This window comes from Pelodiscus sinensis, chromosome 9 (assembly GCF_049634645.1).
Source record: "Pelodiscus sinensis isolate JC-2024 chromosome 9, ASM4963464v1, whole genome shotgun sequence".
Taxonomy (NCBI): Eukaryota; Metazoa; Chordata; order Testudines; family Trionychidae; genus Pelodiscus; species Pelodiscus sinensis.
This window is the reverse complement of record NC_134719.1, coordinates 39,589,258-39,602,518: the sequence shown is the minus strand read 5'-3', so window position 1 is coordinate 39,602,518 and position 13,261 is coordinate 39,589,258. Positions and strand designations below refer to the sequence as shown.

Sequence of the window (13,261 nt, the reverse complement as noted above, 5' to 3'; positions counted from 1 at the left end):
AATTTGCAACCTTCTCAAAAATCCAGAATCACCTTGCCTCTGGATGATGCGATACTGGAGATAGCCAATGAAGTATGGCAAACACCGGCCTCTGCTCCCCCAACGAGTAAAAAGACGGACAAAAGATACTTTGTCCCTGCTAAGGGTAGTGAATTCTTTGGTAATGGACACAGCACAGCAGAGATCTAAAGCCCCCAACACAAAGCCACTTCAGGGGATAAAGAGGGTAAGTGCCTAGACCTATTCAGGAGAAAGGTCTATTCATCAGCCACCCTAATGTTGAGAGTGGCGAATTATTCTGCCCACCTCTCTAACCACAGTTTTGACAACTATACCAGGCTTATCCTCTCCTCGAAGAATTCTCTGATGCTAACCGTGAGATCTTGAAGTTGGTCGTACAGGAGGGCTACGCTGCCTCGAGAATGGCATTACAGATAGCCCTGGATATTGCCGACACAGCAGTGTGAACAACTGCCACCTCGGTGGTTATGTGAAGAGCATCCTGGTTGCAGGTGGTGGCTGTACGGAAAGATCTACAGTCTAAAGTAGAGGATATGCCGTTTGATAGGCAAGCTCTATTTGCTGAGAGAACGGACCAGCTGCTCCACTCGGGCAAGGACTCAAGGACCACTCTCAGGACGCTTGGCATGTATACCCCACCGTATCACCGACAGCGGTATACACCTTACTACCGACAACGACCGTTCTCATAAGCGCCTAATTGATTTAGGCAATACGACCAACAAGACCCAGACAACGTCCACAGAGGCAACGCCCTCAAAATAACAAGGCGCCCAACCAACAAAACAACCGACAGCAGGTTTAATGGTCTCGTCGAGGGTCTGTGAGACATTCCCCTTAGAACACCATTTACAAGAACCAACCAGAATCTTCCACCATCGCTTGAGACCATACTGTCTTCATTGGTTTGCCATCACCACCGACAGATGGGTTCGCAAGCTAGTTACATCAGGCTATGTAATCCCCTTCACCTCGTTGACCCCTTCCTCTCTCCCCTCCCCATCCCTTTTCAGGGACCCATCTCACGAGTCTCTTTTAAAGGCAGAGGTTCTCCATCTTCTTGAGATTGGCACTATAGAAAGTGTGCCCAAACAATTCCAGGGCAAAGGATTCTATTCTTGATACTTCCTCAGTGAGAAAAAATGGGGAGGGTGGAGACTGATATTAGACCTTCAAGGCTTCAACTGATACTTACGGAAACAACACTTCAAGATTGTCATGCTGGCTTCCATCTTACCAGCGCTCAACACAGGGGATTGGCTCACATCCCTCGACTTACAGGACACATATTTTCATGTGACCATACATCCGGCTAACAGATGCTTCCTAACATTCCAGATAGGCGACGAACATTTCCAATACAGGGTTCTTCCCTTCGGCCTCTCTTCTGCACCAAGAGTCTTCTCAAAGACACTAGCGGTAGTTGCAGCGTACCTTCGCCGCCTCGGCATCATAATTTTTCCCTACTGGACTGCCTCATCAAGGCCCCCACTATGGAAGAGGCATCACGAGCCATCAACACCACCTATTTCACACCCTTGGTCTTGTAATCAATTTTTCAAAGTCGTCCACAACTCTGCAACATTCTCTTGAATTCATTGGTGCTCGACTAGATTCCACTATGGCCAACGCATACTTACCCCTCGCCAGATTCCAAGCAATCCAAGAGCTTGTACGGATACTCTGCTTGAGTCCCCAAACATCGGTACTTACCTGTCTGAGGCTCCTAGGCCATATGGCTGCCACCGCATATGTGGTTCAACACGCAAGATTGCATCTCAGAAGTCTGCAACATTGGTCAGCTTCCATCTACTGTCCGGGAAGTCACGACATTCATAAACTAGTTTCCGTTCCTCCCATGGTACGAGAATCCTTGAAATGGTGGAGCAACACCACAAATATGCTTACCAGAGTCCCCTTTTGGCACCCACAACCCACCGTTGAATCAGATAACAACAGATACATCCCTACTGGGTTGGGGAGCCCACCTTGGGGACTCTCAAGTTCAGGGATGCTGGTCCCCTCACGAATCTCTCCAGAACATCAGTCTGCTCGAATTAAGGGCAGTATTCAATGCCTTCACAGCTTTCTGGTACAGCATTCAAGATCGCACCATTCAAATTCTTATGGACAACATGACGGCAGTGTATTATATCAACTGTCAGGGCGGTGTTTGTTCGCGATCCCTTTGTGCAGAAGCCACACGTTTATGGAACTGGTGCATCCGGCACAGCATTTCCATCACTGCAATGTATCTACGAAGGAAAGACAACATCATTGCCGACACTCTCAGCAGGCACCTCATTCATCTGCGCGAATGGCAATGGGACCTTCAAATAACAGAACAAATATTCCAGAGGTGGGAATATTCCACCATAGACTTATTCGCAACATATCACAACGTGAAGTGCCCTCTTTATTGTTCAAGAGCAGGCATCAGTCACAACTCTCTGGGAGATGCCTTCCTTATAGACTGGAGCCAGCAACTGCTCTTTGTTTCCTGATTTCCAAGGTCTTGGAGAAGATAGCTAGGAACAAAGCCAAGGTCGTTCTCATGGCTCCTTTTTGGCCTCGTCAAACATGGCTCCCTATCCTCCTTCAGATGTCCATCTGTTCCCCATACAATCTACTGGACTGTGCACCCACAGATCCACAAGTTACATCTCATGGCATGGTTCCTAACTGGTTCTGACACTCAGAAATAGAATGCTCCCAAGATGTCAAATATGTACTGTTGCACAGTAGAAGGGATTCGACACGCCGCACTTACCTTTATAAATGGCGCCGTTTTCAGTCCTGGTGCCATGCCAATAACTTTGATCCCAATTCCATTCCTCTCCAGCACTTTCTTGATTATGTCCTGCAGTTACAAAGATCGGGTTTATCGCTCCCTTTGATTAAGGTCCACATCACAGCAATCTTGGCCCTTCGACCCTTGATACAGGGCTGCTCGATGTTTTCTCACCCAACGACCAAAAATTTTTCTCAAGGGTCTCGCTAACTTATATCTGGCACACAGAGAACCAGCAGACGCTTGGGACCTGCAGCTGGTCCTACAGTCTGATGGGTCCCCCCTTTGAACCCATGACATCATCTGACCTGATGATGCTTACCATGAAAGTTACGTTCCTGCTGGCTATCACTTCAGCTTGGTGGGTGGATGAACTCGCCGCTCTCTCGGCTACACCACTGTATACACTGTTCACGAACCAAGAACTGATACTGTGTCCTCACCCCAATTTCCTTCCCAAGGTGAACTCACAGTTCCACATTAACTAACCCATCGTACTCCCAATCTTCCACCTGGAACCACACTCGTCTCCACAAGACTCCCAGCTGCATACCTTGGATGTCTGACTTGCCCTTAAACTCGTGTTCTAGCCAAGTAGATTTTTTCGCAAATCACAACATTTATTGTTGTCCACAGCTCAGTGCTCCATGGGCCAACCTATTTCAGCGCAACGTATCTCAAAGATTGTTGTCTCCTGCATTTCTTGTTGCTATGCATTACAAAATAAGGACCCGCCTCATTTACTGAGGGCGCATTCGAAAAGAGCGATCGCAACCTCCACAGCATTTATAAAAGAGGTCTCCCTACCAGACATCTGCAGAGCGGCCACATGGTTATCTGACTCCACATTTGCGAGACACTATGCTATTAACATTTCTACCCATGACTCTGCAGTAGCCTCGGCAGGACTTTATTAAAAAGGAGCATTGTGAGCCGCATTTCACGGTCCCTTCTGGCTTGCGCCGTAAGTTTGGCGCAGTGCTGACGTTTTTGGGGAATATGCCCCTCTCCTAGGCACTTGATGCACCTAGAGTGCCCGTCTGAGGGGAGCATTGCATCGTGGCAAGACGCACATTTTTTTGAAGCCGGCTGATCCAGGCATGTTTTGAAGAGAATTTTTTTTTTAAAATAATGAGAACTATAACTAGAACAGAAAGTATAAATTAGAACTATTAACTATCACTAACTAGGTATATTTACAACTTTTCCTCAGAAACTACAGGAGAGCGGATAACTCCGTCTGCAGCTGTAGACGGTTTGGAGGAACTGGTGGGAGCCGGGCTGCGCATGCTCAGTCGGCGTGAGTGGCGCGTGCCTCCTGCTGCACAAGTGCGGCCCGGCCAGACCACTGCTGAAAAATCTCCAGTCTGCAGCGTGGGACAAGACCGACACCTAGAGTGGAGCACCCATGGGAACACACCTCGAAGAACCATTGTTACTGCACAAGGTGAGTAACTTTTTCTTTGAGCAATATCACAGCCAAAATCCTAATACCAAATGTGAAGGAAGGGGAATCACTTCTTGTAGTGAGGTTTACCAGCAAGTAAGTACTAGTATCCTATGATGCAAGATGTTGAGTAAACCTTAATTCCCATTGGTGTTTTCCCACCTAGATTATTGGGACCATGAGTCTCCCTGCTGACTTCGGTGTGAGTTAAGGACACACACATCTCCCAATAACAGATGTCATAATGGGATCAGTTGCCTTCAAGAACATCCCATGATATAATTTGTGATTCCCAACACAGCAAAAAAGATCAAAAGTAGGCCTTAGTATTGGCCAGTGCCCTTTGCAGTCAAACTGGGAGTCTGCATGTGCGTAAGAGCTGCCAGTTTGGGTCTAAAATACTTAACGACAAAATCTTTTTGTATTTACCTCCTGAAACATTCCTGGTGAGTAAACCCATTTTCTGAACAGCTTCTAAAGCTATTTTGAAGTTTTAGGAAAGGAGACCGTGTACGTAATTGACAAAATGCAGTGTCACTGTTACAGTTGATACAGCAACAATTCTGGGAAAAAGATACTATAAATAAACTTCTGTATGTTGAAATATTTCTTTCTTTGTTTCACTGCAGTTAGGGCACTGGTGGCCTGGAATATTAAATTGCATCTTCTCTGCTGTTTGTTTTAGTACCCTATTGTGTTTGAGGGGAAACAACAGCTTTTTGTTTACTTTCTCCTACTTAGCCTCTGCTCCTTCCTTTTTATGCTTTGTGTTCCTTGCCTATTTGGCCACAACACTAAGAACATCTTATGAGCTGGACCACAGCAGTGGATTTATGCTGTTATATGTGAGATTAGAATCTAGTCCATTCTCTCTCATACTTCATTCTACCTTTGCAGTTTGTAATTAGCTCAAGTGCTGAACCACAGGGTATGTCTACACTTGCACTGTAGTTCAAACTAGAGTGCAAGTGTAGACATAACCACAGGCTGTGCCTAGACTGGCCAGTTTTTCTGGAAAATCAGCCGCTTTTCCGGAAAAACTTGCCAGCAGTCTACACTGGCCGCTTGAATTTCTGCAAAAGCACTGACTTCCTACTGTAAGAAATCAGTGCTTCTTGCAGAAATACTATTCTGCTCCCGTTCAGGCAAAAGTCACTTTTGCGCAAAAGGGCCAGTGTAGAAGGCTCAGATTTGTTTTCCGCAAAAAAGCCGTGATTGCGAAAATGGCGATTGGGGCTTTTTTGCAGAAAAGCGCGTCTAGATTGGCACGGACACTTTTCTGCAAAAAGTGCTTTTGCTGAAAAGCGTCTGTGCCAATCTAGACGCTCTGTTCCGAAAACGCTTTTAACGGAAAACTTTTCTGTTAAAAGCATTTCCGGAAAATCATGCCAATCTAGACGCAGCCACAGTGTTTAACAGTACTAGCACAAAACAACTGTAGGCTTCCTAGTCATTGGTGCAAAAAGCTGCTTGCTTTCCTGTCGTATGTCTGTAAATAAAATTGAAGACACAAAAAATATTTTCAGTGAAGGTTGAAGAACAGGGGAAATTGGCCACCTTTTTTGCATTGCTTTATGTTGCATTTTGTGGGAGGCAGTCTGATCTTAGTAGATCCAGCACTGGATTGGGAATCAGGAGACCTGACTGCTCTTCCTGGCTTTTAGTAGTTTTTGCAATGGTATTCCATTATTGTTTCAGTTCCGTGGGACTTCCAAAATGACAGTATACTAGTACATTGTCTAAAGTAACTTTCTCCTTTTTATTGCTCCTCTCTTTCATTCCTCAGAAGGAATATAGATGCTTTGTGACCTTTACTAAGGTGCATGCAGTAAAAATAAGGATATTTGTCTCTAAATCTAACTCATCCAGGGGTATAAATGATCTGGATAGTTGTGCCTTCATTAATACAGTCTTGTTGCTCTGAAAACAATTTTCAGGCTAACCAGTTGGTCAAAAGCAAGTGTTTGGAAAGCTGTGTTAAATGTGTGGTGCTGGAAGAATTGCCTCCTTATCAAATCGATACTTTGGGAAGGTATTCAAAAGTATTTTACATTCCAGTAACAGTATTTTACTGACTTTTTTCTTTTCTTTTCCAAGATTCCCATACATCTTTTGGACCCTCAGTTTAAATGAAAGACCTGTTACTGATAGTGTATAAAAGACCAGTCTAATGAGCTAGCACAGTTGTGACAGGGGTATCCAACTGCTTATAAAACAAGGTACGCATTCAGTATTGTCTTAGTGAAGGAGCCGTCTCTGCCATAATTCAGTGAGAAGCAGTGTGGTGGGAGATGTCCCACTTCCTATTACCGCTTAACCCAGGTGTGGTGTTTTAACTACTAGGTTTCTAGTTCATACCTAGGCTGGGTCAGCAGCCATTGTGGAAAGTGGTCAAAGGAGCAATTGACCTCAGAATTGTCATCATGTGATAATGGTTTCTGTCCAGCTGATAACAGAGTGGTTGTCAGTTTTGCAGACGTCATCACTGAGTTATCACCCAATCTCTTAATCACCCTTTTCTGTGATGTGTGGTGGTGAAGAAAACTTTTCTGTTCCATGTACCACCACAAGTAGCTATTAATTTACATTCAGGCCTTTGTTTGGAGAGGAGACCACTTTTGCCTGGATAATGAATGATCTGATGGTTTCAAACATCAGCCAGTAAGCAAGTCCATTCATGCTGAGCCCATGACTGATCAAGCCTTGCTGCATCAGTGACTAAAGGATGCTGCTAGTAGGGATGTTAAAAAGTGGGTAACTGTGTAAACGTGGAACTGCTGAAAAACTCAGCAGTTACACAAACCCTCAGGTGTGCACACTGCTTTTGGGGAGCTGGCTACCTTCCCACATTGCTGCTTCTGTATTCGTGGCAGCAGTGCAAGGACAGCAGGTGGCTCCCTAGGAGCCAGTGCATGTTGGAAGCCAGCTTTTAAGCTAGCTCCCCACGCATACTACTTCCCCATATTGCTACTACCTCTGTTACAAAGGTGGCAGCATGGGTGGCAGATGGCTCCCACTTGTAGCCCTGCTCCTGGGGAGCTGGCTGCTGCCCTGCACTGCTGCCTTCAATGCAGCCAGCTCCCCATGAGGAGGGCAGGAGCCTATGTCTAAACGTGAACGTTCACCGATAAGCCCAGGCTGCATGTCTAGCTGCTAGTTTGTCTGGAATGGCTTCTCAGTGATCCCGGTCATATTGGGAAGACAGTGCAGAATATTAGAATTAGTCTCACTGGCAGATCTGATAGCCAAGATGTTTGGATCCTGCTTGCTTGCTTCCAAGGCTCATTTTTTATGAAACCTGGTAGCAAGATACTTCTAATCTGGAGGGAAAATGTACTAGGGATATAATATCCCAATTAATTAGTTAACCAGTTAAACATTAGGTGAACCTAATGTTTAACTGGTTAGCCAACTAAATGGGATCCAGTTCTAGGGGCAGCTGCCACTTCCGGCGGCAGAAGGCTCCCAGCACCGAGGCTGGAACTGTTGCTACTGCCGGCTACTGGTCCCACTGGGGGAGCCACGGCTTCCACTGGCAGGCCATGGGCAGGGGGCTGCTCCCTGGCATTAGTTAACTGGTACCTGGTAAGCATTACCCGGTCATATCCCTAGAATGTACCCAGTAATGACAATGTACAATTGTGATTGATTTTTTTTTTTTTTGTCCCGTTAACTCAGGTTCTGCCTGTGTTTTTGATAACTCTAAAATGGCATTTCAGCGGAGAAGATTGCACTGTGAAACTGAACATTATTTATTCAGCTTTAATATTAAAAGGCTAATCTGTTTCCATAACATATGCCATATGCTTTAACTTAAAAAAAGGGGGAGGAGGGTCTAAGCCGCTGACCTGTACTTTAGTAGCCTCTAGACCATGTTTTGGTATAAAATGGAGAGGGTTGAGCTAACTGAAAAAATATGTGGAGGGAGGAAAGTTTCTACAAAATGGGCCTCGAAAAGTTAAAAATTAAAGCAAGGCCTTTTCCTTGGGTGTGACGTTTTAAATTTACCAGCAGGGCCTCATGGTTATGAAATGTGAAATATGGGTTCATGTCTTTGAGTTACTGAAGTGTAATATTTAAATGAGGAAATAGTTTGTGTAATATGCCAAGAATCATTGAACATACCGTCCTCTTGTCGGCATGAATGGGTAGCCCTTGGGCACCAGCTCCATAGAAAACTAACTTGTTTCTGCTCTGAAGCATCACAAATAGCAGAGCTGAAATAGAAGACCTGATTCTCTGGTGTACTTTGGCCACTTTGTGCTGTGCTGGCAGTGAAGAGGGATGCTCATGGATTAAATGGCTGCAAGGAAATGGCACATACCCATCATAATACCTTCGGTGTAAAATAGAAAAAAGGGGAGAAGAGGGCTGAGTGCAGCTTCCCCTTCTCTGCTAAAAGCAGGTGGGGATTCCTCCTCCTGACCCAGGCTGCCAGAACCCTCCCCCCCTTTAATTGTTTCTTGTCTGCCACCTGTAGCTAGGAGCCAGGTAAGGAGTGGCAATGTGATACTCTTCCAAGCGTGGGTTAGGAGGAGAAGCTCATCTGCTTTTAGCAGAGAAGAGGGACCGAACTTTAATGTAGGATTTAAAATAGGGGAAGTACTGGGGGAGGAAGGGAGGAGAAAGGGAGTTGGCCATGGTGTAGAGGAGAAAAGGACAGGGCCAGGGCATTCTTATTCTCAGGGCTAGAGCCAGGACCCACCATGCCCCATATCTGAGAGATGCACATCTAGCTTTGATGGCCCTAGATCAGTACTGACCACAACATGGCTAAACCAAGGTTTTGAAGACGTGATTCTGCCTTTCAAGATTCTAGTAAACCGATTTGGTGTTTATTGCCTTTGCTACTGTCCAGATCAAATTAACTGAACATAGATGCATAAATGTGTTTTTCAGCCCTGCAACTCAACCTGGGATTTTAAAGCAGAGTGATTTCTTTCTATGCATTGCCACCAGTAATAAATTGACAGGCCAAATTCTGCCTTTAATTACATCTCAGGAGAATATTTCTATTTTATGCTGCCCCTTACGATAGAATGCCCTTCTGGGACTGATCAGCAGAACTATATGAAGTCTCCCATAGCCCACCTTCCCCATTACTCTGAGAAGATCACCAGTATACGGTGACTGAGGGACAAATGAATCTAATTGCCTCCCTCTGTCTACAATTAAATGTGTGCACATGCACATACAAAATGTATCTGTCCTCTCAGGGCATTGGTTGTCTCTTTTAGAGTCACTACTTTTGTACAGGGACAGCATCTTCAGAGATAGTGCACATCTTCTATTTTAATACTTAATTACAAAAAATAATTTATGCCAAGGCTTGTAGAAACATAGATTTAGGCAATAATTTACTTGATACCTACAGTTTTCCTTTAGTCTTTCAAAAGGGCCTAGTCCACCTTGACTTAACTGGGGAATTTTACCTGAATAAGGACAACATGATATTTGTTCTTTTAAGTCATGGCGGGGAACCTTTTTTGGGTTGAGGGCTGCTGACCCACAGAAAAATCACTTGGAGTGGGGAAGAGGCTATACACAAATGAGAAGTAGCAAAAAAATCCTTGCTGATGTGACCCCCAACTGAGGAGAAAGACACTCTTCACATTCCCTGTGTACATCAGAGCCTAGGAGGGACCCAGACTTGTAGATTGTGTGTGCTCCAGCCCCACAGTGGGTCAGCAGAAGGGGATGTAGTGCCAGTGCAGGCTCCCCAATGCTGAGAAGGAACCCTAAGCCTCGGGGGCTGGATCCAGGCAATCCTGGGGCCACATTAGGCCTGCCCACCCCTTTTGAGTGTAGAAGGAATATTGAAAGTTAATGAAGAATGGTGATCAGAATGGAGAACTGGTTGCAAGGCTTAGGAGGCAGCATCACTGCTCGTTCTCTAGCACATATTGCTGCCTGGAGGAGTATGACAAAACAGTAATAAACGTTCTATTCCATAACAGAGAAGAAAACTTTGTTCCAGACTTAGCTACAAAGAGAAAACAAATAGTAATGCATTTAGAGCATTCTAAGGCGTTGCAGTACAGGAGGTGGAGAACAGGGACCCCTTTTTTAAAAAAGAGATTAATTTATTCATTCTTGTGTATGCAACAAAAACATTTAGAAAATATCCCATTATATAATGGTGTCTGTAATCAGCTCCGTCTTATGCGCCCTGCTTAAATATGCTCAAACCCTCCTACCTTTTAATTTCCTAATATTTAATTATAGAAACTGTTTGTAATCCGCATTTAAATAATTTCTTCTTTGCGTGTGTGGGGGGGTTCTCTCTTTTTTTATAGCTGTACAACTTTGGAGAAACGGTTTCTATAGTTTTTTGGACGGATACGTGGAAACCAGAAAGCTTTTTTGACAAGATTCAGAAGAACAAGAAGAATGGAATGCACACACTGTGCTTACTTGGTAAGGGACAGCTGTCTGTTCTGCAACTGTTTTCTTGTATGACATCCAGAGGCGATGGTCATGTAATACATTTAGAAAAAAATTTGAAATGTATAGTCCTGAAAATAGTCCTCAACTTTGATATTTGACTTAAGCCAAATGGCAGTTACGGCGTTTATGAATTGACACGGATTCAACTTAACACTGTTGGTTTGGACTTCGACACTCAGTCCTGTAATGGAGTGGATTGCAGTTCCAAGTTACAACTTATGATGCAGTTCTCAGGCACCACTCATATCGTAAGTCTGAGGACTACCTGCATATCAAAAATTGCATCTTTTGTGTAGACCATATGTGAATTTAGAATTGGCTTAATGGCCATAGCTTGTTTCATGATGGTCTACAATTTCTAAAACGGAGTCAAGAAATTAAAGAGAAAAAAAGAGGTTCAGTAGCATTCATTAAAATACATCATGAGTTTAAGGACAAATATGTCCTGTTCAGGCTCCACATCAGATGGCAGTAATTAGCTAGTGTCATATTAGTCAAATTTGTTGTATTTAATTAATTTGAATGTCTTTACAATATAACAGTTACATGTGTACTAAAAGCACTATAAAGCATTGATCTAAAACAGATGACTGGATTTAACATTAGCAGTATCCTCACTAGCTCCCATTGTTTGTCTGATCTTTTTATTTACCCTGATCCTGTAATCCAAATCTTAAACCCCAATGCTGGATACACATAAGCCTATGCATAATTAGCAACATGACACACAGTTCCCTTGGCTTCAATGAGCCTGAACACATGCATAAAATTACATACATGCTGAAAAGTGTGTGGGTTTGAGCACTTGGTTTGTTACCGGTTCAAGAATGAGACCAATTCCATCTGTCTCCAGGCTTGAGGACAGAGCTGTCAATGTTTAACAAATTAATCATTTAAATAAAAACATGCATTCTCTCTGGGGGTTGGAAGAACCTTAGTTCAGAGTGTACAAGTGTCACTGCATTTCTGGCTGACTTTCCAGATGCTCAGAAATTTGTTTTTCAGAGGTGGTTACAGTCAGATCTGATAACTTTTAAGCTTGCTTAATTAAAAAGTTCAGACAGAAGAGAAGCAGGAGGGAGATAATTTTTCTGTTTACTCTGTATCCATTAGCATTCAATCCTTTGCACTGTTCCCCAGGTTTGTAACGATTTTTAGCAGCAGCATGGGAGAAGACAATTTTGTAAAAATTGCAAAACTAACATTTTGAGAGAAAGGGAGAGATTCATGACAGGTGTAAGACTCTAACTTTAAGTCACATTTGAAACTTGATAATTTCAAGTTGTGTTCTTTTAATACCACTTGATTGTTGTCTATTTGATTGTCAAATTTTATTAAGGGATGTTTCACAAATGAATTATAGCAAAATGCAGAAACAGTTCTATTTATAATACAGTTCTGATAGTACTGTAAACTTTAACTTACGATAAAGTGTAGCTGTAGTTCCCACTACTTTGTTTTGGATTATTTTCTTTTTAAAGGCCAGGTCATGCACAGATCTGGTTATAAAAACCTTTTTCTCAGAATTTCCTTGGCAGAGCTTGATGCCAAAATCTGAACAGCTATTTTAAAACTAAAAACATACCCGGTTTACCTTTTTTGGCACCGCTTTTTTTGTTTTTAAACACATTGAATAGATTTAAAATGAGTGGTGTGTCTCCTGTCTCTGTAATGCACTCTGATTTGAACACTAAGTTAAAAATTGAATGTACAAAGAATGTACTTTTTAGTGTATAATTTCCATTGCTGCCTATTAAGAATGTTAAAATTAGAGCAATCAGCTAAATCAAATATATGGAATTTCCATTGACTATTTGATTAGTCGATAAGAGTGCTTCCATTCTGAAATGGACAAGAGCCCAGCAGGGGCTCTTTTCAAAGATTGAAACAGCGCATGGTGCCTGGGGCTGAGTCCCTCACTAGTCCCATGGAGCACTTCCACTTTGAAATGTACAAGAGCCCCGCAGGGATTCTTGTACATTTCAAAGGTGGAATGCCACCAGTGTGCCACTGCCCCCTCCCACAGCTTCCCCAGCACCCCTTCCTCTCTTCCCCCCCCCCCTTGCTTTCTCTGACAGAGGTAGCAAGGCAGGGGGGATGTGACTAATCAACTAGAGCGTTAACTATCTGATAAGCAAAAGCTTATTGGATAGTTGATTAGTTGCTTACATCCCTACTGACTGTTGTAGAACCCGAGTGCTTGTCGAGATATTGCAGACCCCTAAGCCCCCATATAGTTGCACAGTTGCTCCATATTTAAAATATATAAATCCAGAAATTGAAGCAGGAAGGAACCTCTAACAAGGTGGACTTCAGCGTGGTGGTTAAAGTGAACAGTGTCATTCAGATATGCTGCTTTAACCGTCTGACCACTGAGCTGCAACTGAATCTAGAATGTCTGAATGAAGTGTGCCATACCTCTGGCTTGCAGAAGCTTACGTGATTGTTTTGCAAAAGTATCATTGAAAAATTTCAATTGTGACAAAAGCTCATCTTTGTAGTAGAGGGTGCACCTCCCTGGTCTAGCAACCTTGGGACCTGAGTGGTCCGGAAGG

The 13,261-nt window shown here is 43.6% G+C and overlaps 1 protein-coding gene across 2 annotated transcripts in view; it reads left to right on the top strand.

The window, feature by feature from the left end:
- DPH5 (diphthamide biosynthesis 5) overlaps positions 1 to 13,261 on the top strand; it is a 36,962-nt gene that overhangs the window by 18,641 nt on the left and 5,060 nt on the right. For both annotated transcript variants that reach the window (XM_075936620.1, XM_075936621.1), the window contains exon 5: positions 10,556 to 10,676. In XM_075936620.1, coding sequence (XP_075792735.1) covers positions 10,556 to 10,676 — 121 coding nt within the window. The remainder of the gene's footprint in view (positions 1 to 10,555; positions 10,677 to 13,261) is intronic.